The sequence below is a fragment of the Theropithecus gelada genome, chromosome 2 (assembly GCF_003255815.1).
Source record: "Theropithecus gelada isolate Dixy chromosome 2, Tgel_1.0, whole genome shotgun sequence".
NCBI classification, from domain to species: domain Eukaryota; kingdom Metazoa; phylum Chordata; class Mammalia; order Primates; family Cercopithecidae; genus Theropithecus; species Theropithecus gelada.
Window position 1 is genome coordinate 117,220,740 of NC_037669.1, and position 23,343 is coordinate 117,244,082.

Sequence of the window (23,343 nt, forward strand, 5' to 3'; positions counted from 1 at the left end):
TTCACTTCCTTTTATTCTCTCTCAAGCTCATGACTTGAAATCTTTACCTTCTATACTAGAGTGACTGCCAAATTTATATCTCTACATAAACCTTTATCTCTACCTTGATTCAAGATGTTGGTTCAAGAAACTGGCTTTTTGATGTCTTTACTTGGATGTCTAAGGGTCACCTCAAATTAAACATGTCCAAAACTAAACTTATTTTTGTACTCTGCTTCTCCCCAAACCCTTCTATGTTCTTCCTTTCCATCTTAATTAATGGCAAATCTATTCTTCCAGGTATTCAGATAAAAAATATAGTAATCTTTTTTGACTTCTCCTTTTCTTTCACAGCCCACAGCAAATTGATCAAGGAATGTGATCTTTAAAATGTATGAAGAATCTATCACTTCCATGGTTACTACCCTGGTTTGAGCCTGGACCCTGACCAAGTCTTATCTGGAGCACCACCTCTTACTCTCCCCATTTCTCCATGCTCTCCTACAACCTACTCTCAATACATCTGCCAGAGTAACTTTTTTAAAATATCAAGTCAGATTATTCCGACTCTCATTGTCTCTCTCTCTCTTTTCCCCCTTTCCAGATCTGCTACATTCCTAATTGTTCCTGAAATACCTTTCTCTAGATAATCACCTTATCTCCATCAGATCCTTGCTCGAATGAGGTGGTCCTCATTTTATTTTTAACTATTTTCACTCTCCATACCAGCACTCTTAGTCTTTCATACTCTGTTTCAATTTCTCACCCTCTCACACCTTTTTAATTTAGTTTTTAATGTGTTCATCATTTACAAACTGTCTCTACACACTAGGTTACAAGCTTCACACAAGCAGGCAAGGTTTTTGTCTTCTTTTATTTACTCTACACCTAGAGCGATAGCCAGCAAAGAGTAAGTACTCAGTAAATATTTGTCAAATGAATAAGTAAATGAGTGAGAAATGTATAAGCAAGAAGTAAGAACATTCTGGAATATAATCCCCTTTTAAACTCTTAAATACCTTGACAGTACTAGGAGTCATTGTTATACACATTAAATTAGGAAAAAAATCAGTCCCTATGTTAGACAACCAAACAAACCAAAAATTTATGGAAAAGGCTCTTGAAAGAATTAATATTATCTCAGGTAAAGACTATGAACCAGAGCATGTAAAAGTAAAACACTTTTGAAAATCACGAACAAAATGCTCAAAGAGTAAATGATTGTACCAGAGTCATCTACAAAGATTTTAATCTTCTGCACAATACAAATTGGAGTAAATAAAAAAGCGAGTTAAGTCTCACAAGTGCAGGAATGAAAATTAGTTCTATATCCTTCTTAGGAGAGCCATGCAAATAATAATAAAAGTGCTGGAGAAACACAAGACTACACAACTCTAGAGAATCCATGAGCCAGACAATGTGTTTGTGAATCCTCTCTAGGTCCCTTTTTTCTCCTTCTTATGTTTACTGCCTAATATTTGACCACTTTCTTGTTTGTTAGCAACTCTCACAGGAGAGCAACCTAAAGAAACAGAGGGAAACTTAAGCAAATTAAAGCAACTCCTTAATAGCAGCCAGGAAGAATACGTGGGGATCTTAGTCTGGACAGTAAGAAGCATGTGGTATTATTAGATTGGCACAAAAGTAATTGAGGTTTAAAGTATTCACTAAATGATTACTGAATATATTTTTGGAAATTGGCTGCTAACATTAGCTTGATTCAATTCAATTAAGGTGAGCGTTAAGTCTGTCTAAAATATGGTCAACGGATAGGATAAAAAGAACTCATGACATATTTGAATGCGTAAAACAAAGAAGGAAAAAAGAGAAAGAGGAAGGATGGATAGATACAAGTCTCTGCTATGGAAATCATCACAGAAGGTAATTTAACATAACAGAAATCTATCTAACATAAAAGAGAATTAAGGTCAAACCTGCCTCTGCCACTAACTAGCAGTCAGTGGTAAGGTTGGAATACCTAACTTTGTTCAGAGTCTACCTTCTTACTTGTAAAACAGAGATAAAAAATTTAAAATTTAAAAACAGAGAGTAATATACTTTTCTCCTATGCTGTTATGATGATTAAATGGATACATTATGCAAAACACCTAATATATAAAACCAGGTATCTGTTCTCCACAACCAAATTCCAGTGTCTATCATGTTATCTGCCTGTTTGTTCAAGTGTTGACAATCATCTCATTTATGAATTCATTTTTCTTTTCCATTTTGTAAGGATAAAACTCTGAAGAAATATCTAGAGGGTAATTAACATATGGCTAAAACTATCATGGGAAATATTAAAAAACAGATTAAAAAGTACAACTGGGACTTGTTTTAAAATGAGAGGCAGCCTATTGATAAAAATGAGCTTTTTCTTAAATTGCAGGAAAATATTGTACACGCTCTATTTAAAAATTACAGAACAACATCTCTTGGAGGAGGGATAAGATTTCTTTCCTTTTATACACACCAAAGTACAGAAAATGCTTTGCTCTTTGTAAAGTTGTTTGATTATAAGTTCTATGGGAAGAGTGTTCTTTGTTTCATTTATTACTGGCTGACTTGAATAGTATGTGGCTTGTAATTGGCAATTAGGAGATAGTTGTGCATGAATACAGTATGCACAGATTATAGAGTACTTGGCTCAGGGATGAGGGTCCATCTGTCTCTGCAGGTGATCCATACACACATAAAAGAATAAATAATAACAAGACAGGATTTGAATGGCATCTAGATAAAAGGCAAAGCAGCTATTCTCACAGTTCCTGAACCATCATTCATAAAGTCCTGGCTAAGCAACTATTCTCACAGTTCCTAAACCATCATTTATATACTCCTAGCATTCTACTGAAAATCTCACAGTCCATATGCAGTATATATTAGTACATATATAAACAGATATAAAGTGACTAATAATTTATGGACTCCCAAAAATATGGTATCTTGAAATAACCAAAATACCCCCTTCATGGTAGAAAAATAATAAAAAACAAACAACAGGTAAAAGTTTGGAAAAATGATTTCTACTCCTCTACTTAACAGCTAAATTCTAAACCTTAGTTTTTGTTTATTTTAAAAGTACTGTTTATATAATAAAATTACATCAAAATTTTTTTGTTATTTAGACTTTAGGATAATGTACAAACAGCTAATAAATGAGCACAATGTATTTAATAATAATAATAGGATATATTAAATTTCCAAGCCAAAATGATTTTTAGAATGCATAGTTAATAGTATGAATAAGCACAATATATTTAAACTGTAAACCATACAGGCTCAAGTGGGCATTGATAGATGTTGTCCTCATTCTAATCATTAATTAGTTCAGAGTTTGTGAAGGTAAATAGCATTGCCTACATGTCTCTTTGCCAACTCTCTTACTAGAGCAAATGAAACCAACAATACAAAGAACAATGAAAAATAATTTTCTAATAAATCTTTTATCCTCTAAAGTTGTTTGAGAAGAAAGGTCACTTTCTCACTCACTAGCTTACCTTTTGGTGCTCTTATCTTTTTCTTCATCATACATATTTTTATGTATTATGCTCTATTTATGCATTCTTCAATAGCATCTTTATTTATGACTTTGTGAATCAACATCTTTGTAATAGGAGGCGAAAGTCACTTAGCTAATTACACATGCTTGATAAGCTGCATAATAATAACTACTGCAGTATTGTACATTAGTTGAAGGTATGTAAATTACTGCAGTTATTTTCATTTGCAGAAAAAAAGACTTTTTTTAGTTGTTTAAAACACCCTTGTTGCCTCCACATCCATCTTCTTAAGTATACTGTGCTTTTAACCCAATTCATAATATCAATAAAGAATGAGGGTTAAATCCCACTCTACCAGTATTACCCAAGAAATAAGAACAAAGACAAAACAAACAAACAAAAAATCCTCAATGTAATGCAAATACTTCTCAACTGAGTTACGAATTTTGTTATTTATAAAGTGTCTTCCACATAAATGCAATCCCATTAAAACAGAACAGTTTAGACATTCCCTGCCCCACAAGGATGCTATAATGAAATCTGATTTGGTCTAGTCAGGAGATTAGAAGTGCATAGAGAGATAGAATGTGCAGCATTAGAATATTAATGACTTCTGTATGAAGATTGGAAATTCTACAAAGTTATGAATAAGGTCAAAATAACACTTAGATGATTTACTGCCATAGAAAATCATACTCTCCTATGAGTGATTTACTGAATGTTATATAAAAGCGGAGTGTGGACAAGCTACATTCAGATGCAAGCTTGCAGCTGTCAGTGTCTACATTTGCTCAATCTGGCTAGAGGATGATTTGAAGGTTGATTTAATTGTAGCTTCTGAATCATGCACTTCTCTATGTTTTAAATTGTTTAACGTAAATATAAAAATGTTAAAGTAATTTTAAGACTGTAAATATTTAGTAGCAAATCTGCAAAATCTCATTCTCCTCTGGAAAAGTGACTGAAAATGAAAAGACTAAGAAAAAAACACTATTACCTTGATAACAATAATTGCTCAATAATTATGGAAAATTTACCCTTAGGATGAGAAAGTCCATAGAGTGTTCAGAAGGAATGCTGAGAATAAACGAAAAACTAGATTTGTGATTGAGTGATCAAATTTTAAGAGGAGCACAAATATGTATCTGTAGAAAAGAGTTCAGAGATCAAAGATCAAAGTTACCAGTTAGTAAGACAGCATTGTTTGGGCTCCTTGCAGGTATCATAATAGCCTAAATAAATATTCCACTACACACAAACTCAAAGCAGAGATTCAACTCTTACCGATGCTACCAGCACCAGAACACAAGACACAACCAATGAACCAATGTAATCTACTCAGCTAGAGCGCTCCTTAACCACCTTTCTATTTTGACAGACTTCATCAGATTTCAAATATCACCTAATCATTTACTTCCCAGCATCAGCAAATCATCCTTAAGGAGAATATCTTGTTCTTCCTCTGCAAGCCTTTTCCCCCATTTTTAATTTCCACTTTTATACATACCTCCTTTTCTACATATTTTCTTGCCGGGCTTTCTGGCACATTCCTTGGATATTCTTTTTACTGAAAAATGAATAGAAGACTAGAAAATAACATGGCGCTCCATCACAGACCGCCGGAACATGCAACACCACTATCTAACTCAATACGCTCCTGCATTTACTGAGTGCGAAAGATCCCCAATTCGTTGAGCCTGCACATGCAATGAGGAAATGTTGATGCATCTTCTCAGAAGTCATTTGGTAGGAAATGGAAATTAGAAACCCATTTCTACCTAAATATACGTGCTGTGGAGGAAAGAAAATGAGTAAGCACAGGAAAAAAATAAGTACAGATACACTGACACACATAAACAAAAAGAGCACCATGCACGCATGTAAAATATGTCTACATGCCAACAGGAAAAGCCATGCATACTACCAGTACACATGAATTAATATTGTTAGAACTTAGAATAGAAAAAATATAAAAATATATCTCCTTGTTTTTCCTGCAATAAACTCACCATCCTCAGTTGGGACATATATATTTAGATATAGGCAGTCTTCACTCTGGTCTTGTACATATGATGAAACCACATCCAAGTTATTAGTAAACCACACAGGAAGCATGACTTCTGGCAGTCTGCCATCAATGATATTCTGGGGACACACAGGAGCAAATTGAGTGGCATTTCTGATATCTGACCAGGGAGATGGTGGTTCTGGAGGCTGAAAACGACGTTCCCCTGTTGGTGGGGCTGCATATGGAACCCCAAGAAATTGAATAACAGGCCCCAAAATTTCATTATTGAGTTCCTTCTTAATCCCTCTTATCTTTCCAAAGTTGGTAGTCACCAGTGGGTCCACATCATCCAATTTTTGTGATAGCACATGACCAGCCTGAAGCAAACATCCCAACATACAGAGAGTCAATGGGGCACCCAGTCCCCTGTGTACCACGCATGCCATCACTGCTCTCCAAACATAATTTTGCCACATGCATCTGGGCAGTGCCATGGTCCCACATTAGGTGTCTAGTTGTCTGGTTACAGTGAGGCAAACGTATTTATATCCACTTGAGAAAGACTGTATAATGGTAGAATATACCTCCGATTTCTTAAAGGGGAGCTTGTCGAGAAAAGTTCTGAAAGATCTTCAGACAGCAGGTATCTCCCATTGACTTCACATGTATTGGAGCAGCATCTTCAATCATTACTCTTTATCAGACCATACCCTATTCAACATTCTGTTTTCCATATTAGCAATGTGGCAAGAGTGGGCATTGACTGTAGTTTTCTCTCTTATAAATCAAATCCAGTTAGCTGCGGGTCTATATCCTAGAAAAAATGAAAATAAATCATGAGTTGGAACAAGCTAACATAGACAGTGTGATAACTAGATGTTTTACAGTCTACAGAAATACATTAATAATGACTAGCATCAGGGAAATTAAATGTTACCATACGAAAATCATGGGTTGAAGTGAGATGACAATTACAAGATTATGGAGAAATGTGTCTGCTGACGTCATATACATTTATGTGGAAGCAGGCCTTGTTAAAATACACAGTTTTAGAAACATGTCACAGTAAAGTATTTAAAAATACTGAATGTTAGGTGTGAAATTTATACTTTATTAATAGTCTTCAATCACTTCAAGCTATAGAAGATTAATTAATTTCAATTTTAAAACCCAATAGCAGAAAATATTTTAAGAAACTGGCAGTAAACTAGCAGAACAGATACAAACTCTGTAAGAATGACTGTATGCATTGGAAAACACACAAAAAGGTGGTTCCCAACCCTATGCTTATCAAAAAAAGGAAGATAATATCAGGACAAGAAAACTAATATGAGTTCAGCTATGATTATTCAGATGAAACTACCTCACTTCCTTGCTGTATCTCAAAAATCTTCATAAAATTTTGCTTATAAGTTTCCTATTTGAAATTAAGATTCAATAATTTAAAAGAGAAAATGGCATTGGATATAGTTTGTAAAAAAGATAGAAGTTTACATCTTTTTTTGCAGACAAGTTATTTTACCATCTTGCTATATATTATAGATATCAATAAATTTGCAATGCAAAAATTAATTTATGAGTCAAAGTCAATATATTTTAAATTACAATTTTTTTCTCACTGTCCGTTAGAGATCAAAGGAAGATTACAAAAACAGAGTGTGGTGATTAAAAAAAACAATCGTGCCTAATCATGGCATCTTGCATATTAACACTAATCAAACATCTATCACTGTTTACAAAGTTCAACTTAAAATGCATCAGAATAAAATGTAACATTCGGTGCAATGCAGTCCTCGGAGTAATCTGACGTTAACTGTCAAATAACGAACAGCTCAAAAAATGTGTCTTTTCTTGTTCAAGCAACCTTTTGAAGTGTTTACTTTGAAAATAAAGTGCTGATTTGTACTAGAGATGGTTCTATCCTGTATATTATGGGAAGATTCCTAAAGAAGTGTTGGTCTGGCAGTGAGACTGCCCTGACTTTCTGTTGTTTAAAAGGAGATTGTAAAAACTATATAGGGCAGCAGGAGATTTGGTTCTGGCCTAGTGTGTCTTTATCTCTGAACAATCCATCACAGAAGGCTATAAGGAGATAAATGTTTGTCTTTGAAAATACTTTAGTCTGGGTTAATTCACATACCTTTGCTGTGAAAGCACATTAACATACAAAAGACAGGCTTAGACCAATCCAATTCCTGTTCCAGAACTCTGGCATTTATCGAAGATTCAGCTACACAAACACATTTTTGTAAAGTGTATATCATGCTTATTCTTGTGCAGCATCATAGTGGGCCACAGCATGAACGAATCTTTGCAAGTTCCTTTTGGTGTTAAAAATGCACTATTTGGACACCTAACCTAGAGAACCTGTGGTGAGGTCTTAAAAGTCTCCATCATTATTTTTTATTCAACCTAATTTTCAATTACTCTACAGCAATTTCCAAAAATTTTTCTTCGCACAACTGATATCAAATACTTGTTTTGTTATTAATAAAATAACACTCCTTTTTTTGTACTTAGAAATCCCTAACTGTGTTAAGGATAAAGAAGCTCCTGTTTCCCACTGATGTGCTGCTTTAATGCAAATTGCAGAGGATTGGAATTCTGCATGCCATGATGGATTTTCAAATTTGAATGATGTTTAGCTCCTGAGGTTACAAAAATACCCCCTTTTACATGTTGTATGTACGGAGAACTATAGTATTGACCCCCCAAAATTTTCAGAAATTGCTACTATAATAACAGCAGTCATCCAGGTCAAATGTAAAAATATGGCTTATTTAAAGTACTAAAATTTAAAATATATATATATATATATATACCTAAATAGAAAGTCTCAAATTTGCTGACAATTTTACCCCTATTTATTGATGCTTCCTTAGTGTATACAAAATCCTCAGTTTTCATGCATTTATGTCTCATTGACAACAACCCTATGAAGTAGATTCACAGTTATCACGTTCTTACTCATGAGGAACTCAGACTTGAAGAGGTGAATTTCACCTTGGCCAGAGTCTCTTAGCTAATTGTTAGCAAATCCAGGCACCCACTGCTATCTGATTTAAAGGTCATCCTTATGTTCACCACACATGATAGAGTCTCTCAATTCAAAATTATCACTTTTTAAGAAATTGATCCTAGTGTATTTAAAATTGAATTGTAAAACTATTTTATGTTTCTTCAGAAGATGAAGTCTCAGTAAATATTCTGACAATTTCACAGGACAGAGAAATAAAAAATGGTCTACCCTATTCTTATGGGAAGTTAATATTTCATTTTGCTATATATTTTTATACAATTTTACTAGCTTTACCCTATATTGAATGTAGTGATAGGTTTCTCTTATGTCATTACACAAAATCATGTTAAAACAATGATTTGTGTAATAATTTGGTTATTTATTTGGAACCAAAAAACCCCCAAACTATGACAACCTAATTGTCCAGCAATAGATATTGATAAATTAATTATGATGTATTCACAAATTCAAATTATATACATTAGTGAAAATAAAGGGCCTAAACCCAAAATATCAACATATATAAATCTCAAAATTTTTGACAAAACAAGTCACAGAAAATTAGGTACAATAAATACTATTTAAATAAAACTTAAATTATGTAAAAGAATATTATATATTATTCTCAAATACATAAATACATAGTAAAAGGATAGCTGTCATCTCTAAGTAAAAAGGAAAGAGAGTAAGGCTTATTCTAGCAACTAATAAATTAATTGGGCCAATTATTTAATTGACATCTAAGACAGATAACCTGTGGTAAGGCCCTAAAAGGCCAACAATGAACTACAGCAAGTTTGACAAAACCTTAGTATTTGAATTCTCTGTATTCTTTTGTATGTTTAAAATATTTCAGAATACACTAAAATAATAAGGCCAGAAAACTCTTACTCAGTAGACCAAATCATGTATTACCCGTAGATTAGCCTATCAATCCACATGCGACTAGCTTCGTCTGACTTCAAAGTTAATGGGGATACTAGCTCATAAATTTCCTCATTATTCCTCTTTTTGACTTAAAGCATGTATAGTCCCACTAAAAGAATAAAATCAAAATAAATAATATTTAAAAGGGCATCATAAATGGTAATACATTTTCTCCCTTACATTAATTCATCAAAAGCTGGTCCCTCAACTAGTTTGTTTCTGAGAAACTCAGAAAAAGGAGTAGGGAGAACCATATGGGATGTTAGATAATTATTTTGGGTGGCCACATTCATCCAATCTTCATTCACTCAGCAAACATTAGATATTTACAATGTGTAAGCTACTGCACTGAATGTTAAGGAGAATTGAAAGACATGCACAGTCTACTCATTATTCCCAAGTAGCTTACGCCATTGTAAAGGAATAAGTAATCTAAAAAAATTACTCTAATGCTAGATGAAATGTGACATGTGTTCAATAAATACAAGATGAATATGGGAGCGGGACCTAGCAGGAAATATCAAACTTTTAACTTTATGTACCTTTTACATATCTTTTTCTAAAAAAAAAAAAAAATAAACCTTTTTATTTCTACCTTGCTTTGTTTTATTGTTTGCATTTATTTGTTTTCTTGTTGAACTCAACTCCTCCCCGTTAAGTTTCTTACTTGGGGCAAGATTTTGCATGTGTGTTTTAAAAAATAACTTTATGTTCCCCATAAAATCTATATGAAAATTTGTTACATAGTGCAAGCGTGGTTAAATCTCAGTTGGTCTGGATTGACAGCATGCTTACTGTTAGAGCTCCCTGGCTTGATGGTGACCCTTAACCAACGTTATACAATATACAGTGGATCCTTGTTATTCATGGTAGTTATGTTCTATAAAGTCATCATGAACACTAAATTAGGGAACACAGACCTTTTGCTTTTAAAAACATACACATGTATATGTGTATGTATATATGTGTGTGTGTGTGTGTACACACATGTACATAGATATACCCACATATATAGATATATAAATCTCACATAGATTATAGGTTATAATCCATAATGCTTGTAACTAGTAGATTCTGTTTTATGTTATGAAAGAAAAACTGAGGTTCTAAAGCATTAAGTGCCTGAGGCCGCCTCACTAACAGGTGCTAGAGTTGGGATTAAAATGCCCCCAAATTGGTCCCAAAGATGAAGCATCTTGCACTGCACTGCACAGCCTCTGCCACTGCACAGTGTCCATCCTGTGTCCATAAAGTTGAAAGAAGAAGGCAGAGAGATGCCTTGTTTGACTTCAGCTGGCAAGATGCTCATAGGGTGACTCAAAGTTTTGCTGCTTTGCTCATGTCTGTGGAATGACTGTAAACGTGCTGTAAGTGTTGATTTTAGGATTACAAATACATTTTAGTGAATAGACAAGTTTGCAAATACAGAAACCAGGAATAATGAAGATCAACTCTACTAACTAAAGACAAATAATGTTTTGCACTTATAGATCTGTGAGTTGTTTGAGTCAGGCCACACTAGCTTGTCAACTATATATGCTAATAATAAATGGATATAAAAATGAACTTAGTAATACTAATATAACAAATAATGCAATTTAATAATATCTGGTTTCAGCAGAGTGTGGTAAAATTTGATAACCAAAGCTAGCCATATACCTGAAATATATCTACGTGATCAGTTCACTGTAAGAGAACCTGACCACTGACAGATACTGGGTTTCCTGTAGCAAAATGTTTCATATACACACTAGTGGTGGTTAAAGACCTGGAGACAAAAGGATACTCTTTGTGACCCAGGAGTGGGAGAAAAAAAAATCCAGAGTCTGAGATTGTTTAAATTCAATTTAACGCATATCCTTATTCTGCTGTTGCCATACTGTATTCTTTGCCTGTAATAAAGCTGTCCAATGAGTATAAACTGTTTGACACCTTTCAGCAAATGAATACTTAGAGTAACTAATGTGTAATTAACTCACATAGTAAGTACTTAAAATGGGATGAATATACAAATGAACACAATTTTACAAAATGATATCAGGCTTCAAAAGAAGAGACAAGTCTACCTCTAGCTAGCAAATTAGAAACAAGTTCATGAATCAAGGGAAATTTGAGATGGACTTAAAAGAATGAATACGATTTGGATAAACACTGATGGTCACAGAAGGGGTCCCACAGTGGAAAGAATGTTCAGTAGACACTGTGCTGCTCACACTTCCTGAGGGCACCTTCACATTTTAATGACTGGTTTCTGCCAGTATACAAAGGCCTGGCCTCCTTTTCTCAATACAGAATAATCAGAGGGGCTACTTCAGCCCCAAAGCTCCCCATGAAAATGGGGAGAGGGAGGAGTTGGTTGAGATTCTCTTACTCCCTTACAGGAATTGTTCCCAATGGCACATCCCAGGAAACTTCTTGTAGACAAACCTTCATCTCAAAGTCTTAATTTTTCCTTTGGAAGCCTGACTTATGACAGAAAGAAAAGTAAAGCTTTTTTTTTTGAGGAAGGCACAGTCTAGTTTGCCCAGAACGCAGAGTAAATGAGGATGAGCATTGGATAAGATTGAGATGGCAGGCTACAGCCAAATCAAGCAAGCCCTTCATTAAGAGGCTAAAGGGTTTGGATTTTATTCTCTAGATGATGAAAAGCCATTACACATTCCTAGCAGAAGGAAAGTATTATCAAATTCATTCACAAGAAAATTAAACCGGCAGCATTTTGGGACAGAGATCTCTAAAGCAGTGTGTTCATACCCCACCACAAGATGACTAGATAAGGGAACTAAATGGTTGAACTTCTATTTGCCATTTTTTATATAAAACAAAAAGAGAAAGCAATTAAAGTTTGCTACTATGAATATATGACCTAACACCAGTGTCATCACATGGCTATTGATGCACATAGCACTTACAGTGTTCTTGGGAAGGTAGATTGGTCTGTAGTGCAGCTGGTTAACCACCAGCAGCACTTTGTTATTGTCCATTGTTCAGTTTCAATGTGCAGTGATGCATTAAAGTTTACATCATTGGATAAATAGATTTACACATTTGTGTCAAGTTGTAATTAAAGTAACCCTTAAAAACAAACTACTGGATTAAGTTTTTATCAAATATCAATGAAAAGGAGTACTAGAAATACAATCATAAATAAAGAACTGTAAAAAGGCAAAATGAAATTTCTACTTTTAGGACAAGCTCTTCTTCAGCTATATCACAAGATTAAAAATAATGGCCATCTAATCAGATATAATAACAAATCAGAAAAATGTTTGAAAACCTCAAGAAGATAACTTGAAGTGTGAATGAATGCCCATTTTATTCATTGTGAACTGTGTCCTAAAAAATCTCTGTGCCTTAAGATATTAGTGAATAATGCAATGAAGTCATCAGTATTTATAAGACATTTTAAAACACTGTTAATTTTATCTTTCTTATCTTCTTAGTGCCTATTTTTGTGTATGTTTCGTAATCTGGTGATAGAAATATTTATCAAATATATATATGTATATTCATACATAAATTTTATTAAATATATATGTATATTCCTACATACATTTTTGATAACCAAACCATATTTTTTACTAAAAAATAACATATATGTATATATGTATACATTTTTCACCTTTAGCAAAAATATGGTTTGGTTATCAAACGCACAGACTAGATACAAAGGTGTGGGAATCGTTACCTTTGTGAATGAACTGGTGCAAAAGAAACCTGAGAGAATCTTAATTCCAGGTTCAGTTTGAAATATCAGCTGTTTTCATCCACAATTATGTGAAAATGGCAACAAAAACAACTACTATTGTAGGTCACCCTCTACTTGCCAATCACCGTCCGAAACACTTTACATAGTTCATGTCACTTAGCCTTCACAACAGATTTATAAGCCAAGCCCTCTTATTTGAGGTGAGAAAAAGAAGGGTGAAAGTGGTCAGATAACTCTCTGAAGGCCACAATGCCAGAAAAATGCAGATCCAAGAAACAAACCCAAGACTGCCTAACTCCAAAGAACATGTCCTGAACCTTTGTGACACAGGAGTTTGTGCGCTGCACCTCAGTGAGACCAATTCAATAAAGTCCTATGCTCAGGTTGAGGAACTGAGGAGGGTGAAACACATAGAATATCAACAGAAGCAAAATAAAAAGGCTGTTCATCCGCTTGCTGGGGTTAGTTAATAGTCATAATTTGCAGCAGCCCCAAAGAGTGTGGTACTGAAACTTTTTTCCAGGAACATTCCACAGCCTGGGGCAGAGAGTAAATGATAGAAGTCAGGGTTGGGGATAAGGAAGGAAAAAATGGTAGAACAGCAAAGAGCAAAGGTTACAAGAAATGGTAATCCTAATGTAGAACAGATCAACTAAATCTAAAACAGAGTTAAGCAGTACTAGAAGGACACAAAGGGGAAAAATATAAGACAATTAAAACCAAGGCCAAAAAGGGTTTACTCTGAGATGAGAATATCAAAGTTCAAGATCTTGATCATGGAGAAGTTCCAAGGGATGCCAGGACCTATGTCATGGCCATATTAACATAAGGCTATTGAGAACTAAAGTGATGACAAGTTTATTCTGCCATGAGCATCATTTAATAATAACTGGATTAATGACAAGCACCAAATGAGTAAGTACTGGGGCTAAACGTTGAGCTAACTGCATCATCTCCTTTATTGTCTCTAAGTACCATGAGGTAGAGATCATTATCATCTTTTTGTAACAGATAATTAAATTGAAGTCAGAAACACAAAGCCACAGTAACATCCTTCAATAAAACAAGAGCACATTTTATGGATGCAGCAAGCTTCAAGAAATAGAAAGTGACAAGGCAGAAGAATTAACACTCTCTAAAGACAAATGCTGCCTCCTTCTTAATTTTGCCCAGAACCTCCTTCTGGGAGAAATTGTGGGCAGCCCTCAATAGTTTTCCAGAGTTGCATGAAATTTCCCATTTCTCTGTAGAGTATACAAATGGTTCTATTTGTTCCCTTTCCCCTTGGGCTACTTCCACACTAAATGTACCTCTCCAATAACAATTAAAAAAAAGAGAGAGAAAATAGAATGTGAATGAGAAAAGGCCAACTAAAACTTAAATTAATTGGAGAAAAAATTTTACCAATAAAATAGTTTTTCTTTAAATAACAAGGAGTGAAACATGAGCACATGGTAAAGGTTATACCTGGTAGCAAACTAATTTTGCAAATAAACAATACTAAAGGAAGGTAACACACATGATACGGTTTGGCTCTGTGTACCCACCCAAATCTCATATTGAATTGAACTCCCATAATTCCCACGTGTTGTGGGACAGACCCAGTGGGAGATAATTTGAATCATGGGGGTGGTTTCCCACATACTGTTCTCATGGTAGTGAATAAGTCTTATGAGATCTGATGGTCTTATCAGGAGTTTCTGCTTTTGCATCTTCCTCATTTTCTCTTGCCACCACCATGTAAGAAGTGCCTTTCACCTCCTGCAATGGTTCTGAGGATTCCCCAGCCATGTGGAACTGTAAGTCCAATTAAACCCCTTTTTCTTCCCAGTCTCTGATATGTCTTTATCAGCAGCATGAAAATGAACTAACACAATAAAATGGTACCAGTAGGGTGGGGGCACTGCTGAAAAGATACCCCAAAATGTGGAAGCAGCTTTGGAACTAGGTAACTGGCAGAGGTTGAAACAGTTTGGAAGGCTCAGAAGAAGACAGAAAAATGTGGGAAAGTTTAGAACTTCCTAGAGACTTGTTGAATGATTTTGACAAAAATACTGATAATGATATGGACCATAAAGTCTAGTCTGAGGTGTTCTCAGATGGAGATGAGAAACTTGTTGGGAACTGGAGAAAAGTTGACTCTTCTTATGTTTTAGCAAAGATACTGATGGCATTTTGTTTCTGCCCTGGAGATTTGTGGAACTTTGAACTTGAGAGCGGTGATTTAGGGTATCGGACAGAAGAAATTTCTAAGCAGCAAAGCATTCAAGAGGTGACTTGGGTGCTGTTAAAGGCATTCCATTTTTTAAGAGAAGCAGAGCATAAAAGTTCAGGAAATTTGCAGTCTGACAACGCCATAGAAAAGAAAAACCCATTTTCTGAGGAGAAATTCAAGCCAGCTGTAGAAATTTGCATAAGTAACAAGGAGCCAAATGTTAATCCCCAGGACAATGGTTAAAATGTCTCCAGGGCATGTCTAAGGTCAGTCTTCACAGCAGCCCCTCCCATCACAGGCTTGGAGGCCTAGGAGGAAAATACGGTTTTGTGGGCCAGGCTCAGGGTCCCTGTGCTGTGTGCAAACTACAGACTTGGTTCTCTGTGTCCCAGCTACTCTAGCCATGACTAAAAGGGGCCAAGTTACAGTTCAGCCCATGGCTTCAGAGGGTGCAAGCCCCAAGCCTTGGCAGTTTCCACATGGTGTTGAGCCTGTGGTTGCACAGAAGTCAAGAATTGAGGTTTGGGAACCTCCACCTAGATTTCAGAAGATGCATGGAAATGCCTGGATGCCCAGGCAGAAGTTTGCTGGAGCAGCAGGGAGTTCATGGAGAACCTCTGCTAGGGCAGTGTGGAAGGAAAATGTGGGATCAGAGCCCCCACACAAAGTCTCTACTGGGGCAACACCTAGTGGATCTGTGAGAAGAGGGCCACCTTCCTCCAGACCCCAGAATGGCAGATCCACCAACAGCTTGTACCATTCACCTGAAAAAGTCACAGACACTTAATGCCAGTCCATGAAAGCAGCGCAGCTGGGAGGGAGGTTGGACCCTGCCAAGCCACAGGGGTGGAGCTGCCCAAGACCATGGGAACCCACCCCTTGCATCAGCGTGACCTGGATGTGAGACCTGGAGTCAAAGGACATTATTTTGGAGGTTTAAGATTTCACTGCCCTGCTGGATTTTGGACTTGTGTGGGGCCGGTAGCCCTTTGTTTTGGCCAGTTTCTCCCATTTAGAATGGCTGTATCTACCCATTACCTGTACCCACTTTGAATCTAGGAAGTAACTAGCTTGCTTTTGATTTTATGGACTCAGCTGGAAGGGGCTTGCCTTTTCTCAGATGAGACTTTGGACTATGGACTTTTGGGTTAATTATGGAATGAATTGAGACTTTTGGGGACTGTTGGGAAGGCATGATTGGTTTTGAAATGTGAGGACATGAGATTTGGAGGGGCCAGGGGCAGAATGATATGGGCTCTATGTCCCCACCCAACTCTCATCTTGAATTGTACTCCCATAATTCCTGTGTGTTGTGGGGGGACCCAGTGGGAGATAATTTGAATCATGGGGGTGGTTCCCCCACACTATTCTCGTGGTTGTGAATAAGTCTCATGAGATCTGATGGTTTAATCAGGGGTTTCTGCTTTTGCATCTTCCTCATTTTCTCTTGCTGCCACCGTGTAAGAAGTGCCTTTCATCTCCCACCATGATTCTGAGGCCTCCCTAGCCATGTGAAACTCTAAGTCCAATTAAACCTCTTTTTCTTCCCAGTCTTGAGTGTGTCTTTATCAGCAGCATGAAAATGGACTAATACAGCACAGCACTGGAAGCAGCGCTCAGTTAATTGGGCTTAACTTGTTCACCAAGATTGTTCGTCCTGGAGAATGCTTTCCCCATCAATTTTCTTCTGAAGGGACCACAGCTACTACCTTTCAAGGCCTGGGTCAAAAGTCAGTAAGACTTCCTTCCCTAGTCCTTCAAGTCATAAAAATACTCCCTTCTCTTACCTCTCAAAACATTTATTACATTTTTTTGCAACTAAACACACAGTACTTTTTTCCACAGTAATTTGTAATCTCAGTTTCCATTTTCATTCCTATATTTGGCAAATAATTAGTACTAGGCATTGGAGAGGACAACATGAACAGGAGAGGAATAGTGCTAATATTCATGAAGACAAAAAAGTAATTATTGGTTAATAGGCTTAGTACCCGGGTGATGATATAACCTGTACAACAAACCCCCATGACACGACTTTACCTATATAATAAATCTGCACATGTGCCCTTGAATCAAAAATAATAGTTTTAAAAAGACGGAAGTTCAATGGGGGAAGGTAGACTTTAAGTAAGTCTATTACACAGACAGCTATCTAGTAATAAATACTATACCAAGAAGGATAATGCCAGGTATTTTGAGGGGAGATTTAAGAATATGGAGTTGGAATGATGATCTTCCTGAAGAATTAATCTGGAAACTGGGGTCTGAGATTGAGTAGGAGTTGGCAATTGAAAACCAAGGTATAGAATGTGCCAGAAGTAACAGGAAACCCAAATGCTGTGGAGGTTGGGGCTTTCCAAAGAAATCACTGTGAACTGAGAGAAGGGTAGCCCATCAGACTGGAGAGGAGAAAGGATGTGACAACTCAAGAATTTGTTGGCCATTTTAGGAGTGTGAGATCTTATCCAAAGTATGATGAGAATCATTATAATCATACAAATGACTTGATCAGATTACCCTTATACTTTGAGAGTAGAGGCTGTGTCTTTTGAATTGTTGGTTTTTAACAACCAGCCCCAGAACAATGCATTACATTGTAAGTCCTCAGAAAATATTTCTTGAATGAATGACCCATTAATTCATTATACTATTTTTCATCAATTAACACAACCCTCAGATTTTATTTATCCATCTGTGATGCTTGACCTCTGTGAAGGCATTAGCTTAATTAAACTTGCAGCCAGGGAGAATGAAACATAGAAGAGGTGGAAACAGGTTACAGTACAATGGAAATTTCTCATCATGTAGGAGTGTGCACAGATATCCATACAGACTGGCAGCTAATTCCATTATTGTGTGGCAAAAAAGAAAATAAAATAAGATTCTAAGATGCCATAATAGCTTTTCTGACAACAAAAAGAGGAAAAGATTAAGGTGACAGCATTGTCTTCTGCATTACACAACTGAGTATTTCTGCTATAACCTTCATTACAACTAATGGCTAAATATTAGACAGATTCTTATTTTGTTATTCTGAAGAGAAGGAGGGCTGAAAAAAATTAACATTAACTATATAAGTTTTACTTTCTGTTTATTCTGAAACTATTTTCAGGTGTAATCGCCAAATATTAATTGTTACATCTAGAATCTACTTAGGAAGCCTGACTTCCAAATGAACAGGAAGACGAAGGGGGCAAGAGGGGCAAAAATCAATGAGACTGAGTGTTTTTCAAAAGTCATGGGCAACAGTTTTAATGTATATGTAAAATACCACAGGATACATTTTTAAAACCAATTGATGACCCTGTGATCCCACAGAAGAAAATGAATAATCACTCAAGAGCTCAGAAGAGACAGCCTGGTAGAGCTGATTACTTCCCTTGATATTAAGTTGATGCTTTTGTCTGGAAGGAGCCACCTTTGGGTCACAAGTCATTGCTTCCAGAAGCAACTTAATTATGCCTGCTAGTATCTTTATAGAGAAGTTAACACAACCTAAAAGGAGTGCTACATTCTCAACTCACTCTTTAAGCTTATTTTTGTTTGTAATGAGTTGCTGATGCCTGGGAAGAGTGGAAAATTGCCATTCCTGGTTCCCTGCTTAATTAAAGTCCAGTTTAAAAAATCCCTTGTTGCCAGAGAATAGCTGTGACTTTGGCAGGGCCAGTGATAAGTCTGAGTATGGCCCTGTGCCAGGGTGTGTCAATCTTGACCCCTTGGAGGATGATCAGCAGAGAGAGGGTAGTTAAACCTTTGTGTCCATTCAGTCCCAGGCTTTTGCTGGAATTGGCAAATAGTGTAGTGACTATTGTTTAAGGAGTAGTTGTCTACTAGGAACTGGACTAAGACCACCAACTCCTTTCACATAAGGCACTAAACAGCAATAATGGTTTCCTGTCACTTCTGACCTGGCTTAGAGCTCAACCAGTGATCCAAAGGAGAAAGAATATCACACTAGCAATCTTCTTTATATATCTACATCGTTTTCTCCCTTCATATAAAAGTTGCATTAGTACTAATAAAAATAACAAAATCCAAAACAATGCCCTGTTCATGGGTCATTTGTGTAACACAAATAGTATATCAATATATTAATGTATAGAATAGAATATTAACAAGAATTTAATATACTCATGGAACATAAGTTGCCAAATAAAGTCACCATTTAAATTCAAATTTTATAATAGGGAGAATGGGATCATAAAGTTTTACAAATGAAAAAAGATCTTAAGTAATGATGAAAATCCCCAACAGTTATATTTTAAATCTTACTGTCTTATTGTTCATGTTCTACCTGTTTGAAATAACTTTTAGTAATTCCAACATTCCCTGAGATATCACATTTTCTTCATGGAAGAAAATAACTCTAATATACCTTCAGTAAATTATAACAACATAAATAATCCTAATACACTTGTAAGTCTTGATCAAATAATTTATCAAAGTGAAGTATATAAACTCCATATGAAATCACTAAAAAGCTTCAATTACTCTGTCTTTCATTAATGTTCAATTTTTGAATAGAATCATTCCTACCTTTGGAATTTTGTATGTTATTTATAAATATTTGTCAATTCAAATAATTACTGGTTACACATTTTTTAAAAAGCAAAAATGAAGATCCCAGGCATTCATTACATAAAGAGGTTACATGTTTAGTTACTAACATCCAAGGCTAGAACATGAGTCGATTTTCATTTATTCATTGAATAAACACTTATGGATCTTCAGTTATGTACCAGGTACTGTTCTAGGTGATGAAGAGAAATACACTCAGCTCCGAACAAACCAGACAAAAATCCCCTACTACAGTGGAGGTTATACAGACTACTAGTACAGTATTCCTTCAAAACAAAAAACATTTTCCCTCTTAGATGTTGTTATTAAAGACCACGGCATGAAATATAGGGACTTTTGGCATCAATCTTGTAGTAACATATGTATTAGAACACTTGGCACAGTTAAACAGGTAATGAAACTGGCGACTTTTTCTACCCATAAGAAAAAGAATAGATAGTACTGTCACTTGTGTCTAAAGTGTTGGACAGTAAGTAATACAGATTTAAATTAGAAATGACAGATGCACTGACTTGAAACATAATGGTTGCTGAAGTGAACTTTTATTCCTTTTAGCTCTATAGTTAACTATGAAATTGCTCAAGTTTTATTTTCAAGGTGTGACTACTGTGACAACCACTGGTCAATGTTCTATGCCGTAATCACTTTTTCTGGTCAGTTCTGTCATGGAAGTGGTGGTTGTCATATGGAAAAAACTTATACTAATGATAATCTCAATTTGGATTTTATCAAATCAATATTACTTGATTACATGTTTGAACTTGTTGATCTTCCAAGCATAGAAAGTATTCCATATGACAATATGAGAGTATTCATTGTGACTATTTTTTAGAAAGCACCGACAATGTTCAATTCATTTTCAAACATTACAAGTAACCTCTTTTCTTCTCCTGTAGATCCACGATTCATCGGGTGTGTCAGGGAAGAAAAAAGAATCATTATGGTTACACAAAACTGATGACAAACTTTGGTATAAAAAACAGTATATCAGTTGGATGTTTCCCAATAGGCAGCTGTTGAGAACCATATATATACAAAAAGACTTTCATATCATTGCCTGATTATTTACTCTTTTTAGAAAGTGTCTGTGTTATTTCAATACAGGCAAAATATAAGAAAATCATATTCTAACAAAATATTTGCCTAAAATTCAATCTCCTCTCCAACTTCTGCTTTTGCTCCGCACACACTGCCACCCCCAAATAAATAAATAAATAAAAGTAAGGAAGCAAACACATTAATCTATTTATTTTCTAAATTATGCAAAACATAAACAGAATTATAGGTAGAGGAAAGTTGATGACTATGCAGTTCTGTTAATGAAGCATCAACTATAGCACCTCCAAAGAGATAGCATGGGCCTCAGCAGGTAGCTCTAATTGTAGGCATATGTAGCATTAGAAAAGTAGGCTACAGAAAAAGAAAAAGTTACTGTACAGCCTGTCACAAGTGAACTAATATTATGTACATAAAGTGTTGCTGGATACACAGTGAAAATACTAAAGTAAAATTTCTATACAAACCAGGAGAAAGTAAAAAAAAGTACATATTCTTCTGTTTCATAAGTTAAATCAAAGTTTGTCCACTTAAAGCTAAGTCCTAAGATATCAACTACATTAGGTAGGTCTAGTCTCAGGCTGGAACTTAATTTCCTGTGATATATCACTGTGGTTTTTGAATTCACATCTGTAGTAGTAACCTAACTTGCATTTGTTCCAAAATGAATTTCATGCTCAACTTGGTTTTCTTAATTAAACTTCCTTTAGCAGTCCCTAATATGTGTATTATTAAAACTCATTAGTCCCACTCACAATTGCCTGTCATTTTTTTGACTACACATTCATATATTGAAGTGCTGTGTTGCTATATATAGGAAGAAAATTAAATAATAAATATGGGGACTTGAACGTTTTATGAGTGCCAGGATGAGAGAGTGCCTGCAAGGCCCATAAGGTTTCACACAAAAGAGGCATTACTGCTAAAGCTAACATGCTGACACATCTCTGATCTATAAAGTCTGCAGTAATGGCAGCAGTAAAGCGTTTTGCCATTGACTAGAATTTCTCTTACATGTAACGGAAATAGGCACAGAAGAGATTATACTGACTGTTATAAAAAGAATTCATATAAAAATGCCCCAAAAGTTTAATGTCTAATAATTTCAAATGCCTGGAATGATTCACTAGTTTTCCCTGACTTCACTTAAGCTTTGAGTTGATAGTCATTCTCTATCACACAGGTTAGCTACCAAATGGCTGTGGGGTTTTTTGTTTGTTTGATTTTACTTTGTTTGGGGGATGACTCCTGAAGGCAGAGATTATTCAGATCATTTTATACCAACATAGTAATGTTTGATATTATCAACATTATCTCATTAATAATAGAACAAAAGTGACCAAGCAAATGTGTTACTATTAAGGAATCATTTTTCTTAGAAACAGTTGGGAATGTTGCTATCCCACAGGATTATACGGTTAGCTACCTCATGATGTTTTAAATTATCTCTTAAAAAGCAATAAAAACCTTAGATTCATCATGAGTGTTCACAAATTTGATATTTTTCAATGGTTGGCAAATTTAATACGTCAAAAACTTGAATTTTAAATTAATTGAAAGTTGATTTTTGTTCTTTTTTATTTCTCAATAAAGCAAAAGAGTTGGAAGATTTGCACTAATTTCAACAAGTCATTTAAAAATAATTGCCCTTATCACTTTGTTTCTAATTAAGAGTGTGTTGCTAACTTCTTTTTAATGTAAAATAATATTTAATGTAGTTAGTCATCTCAAAATCATAGAAAGAATCTATAGCAAATGTGTTAGCTTTTCGTGAATGTTAGGCCAGTTACAACACATAAAAGGTTTTTGAGGGAGAGGTGCAGCTGTCAAGCAAAACTCCAGTGAAAGAAACATCAGTTTTTCCATAGTGATAAGCTTAGGGGAATCCAGTGTTATTTCTTGTCACTTATATCAGAAACTGTGCTTGCAAATTTCCAGGGCTAATTGAGAGCTTCCATCTCTTCACCCCAAACTACCACATTTTGTGTTACTCTGATAGAATATTCACAACTCATCAAGTCTACCATGTTCTTTTTAATAATTATGACCAAAACTATGTATCAGGTAAGATAGAGCTAAATGTAAATAATTTTCTCAGTGAACTCCTCAGGTTTTTCAATAGTTCTTAGAACAATCCGCTCTATTAGGGAGAGCATTTATCTAAATGGGTACCTTGCTCTTTGTTTACTGGCCACAACTTTAAAAAAATTTTTGGTGTGTATTTTGTATATACTTATTTCCATTGTTATTGGTTTTCCAAAGTGGATTTACTACCTACAATGTTTACCAAAGTTTTGTGTATGTACTGCTTGTAGAAACAAAGGATACAGCCCCTCCAAGTAGATTATA

General features: G+C 35.4%; 1 protein-coding gene across 2 annotated transcripts in view; it reads right to left on the reverse strand.

Annotated features, from left to right (window-relative positions):
* The window catches only part of NLGN1 (neuroligin 1), a 914,287-nt gene that overhangs the window by 707,962 nt on the left and 182,982 nt on the right, over window positions 1–23,343 (reverse strand). The window contains exons 2-3 of one of the 2 annotated variants that reach the window (XM_025377685.1): window positions 5,492–6,304; window positions 4,990–5,049 (exon numbers count right to left, since the gene is read on the reverse strand). In XM_025377685.1, the coding sequence (XP_025233470.1) occupies window positions 4,990–5,049; window positions 5,492–5,984 (553 nt within the window). In that variant the 5' untranslated portion in view covers window positions 5,985–6,304. The remainder of the gene's footprint in view (window positions 1–4,989; window positions 5,050–5,491; window positions 6,305–23,343) is intronic. The other variant, XM_025377686.1, reaches the window with a different exon arrangement.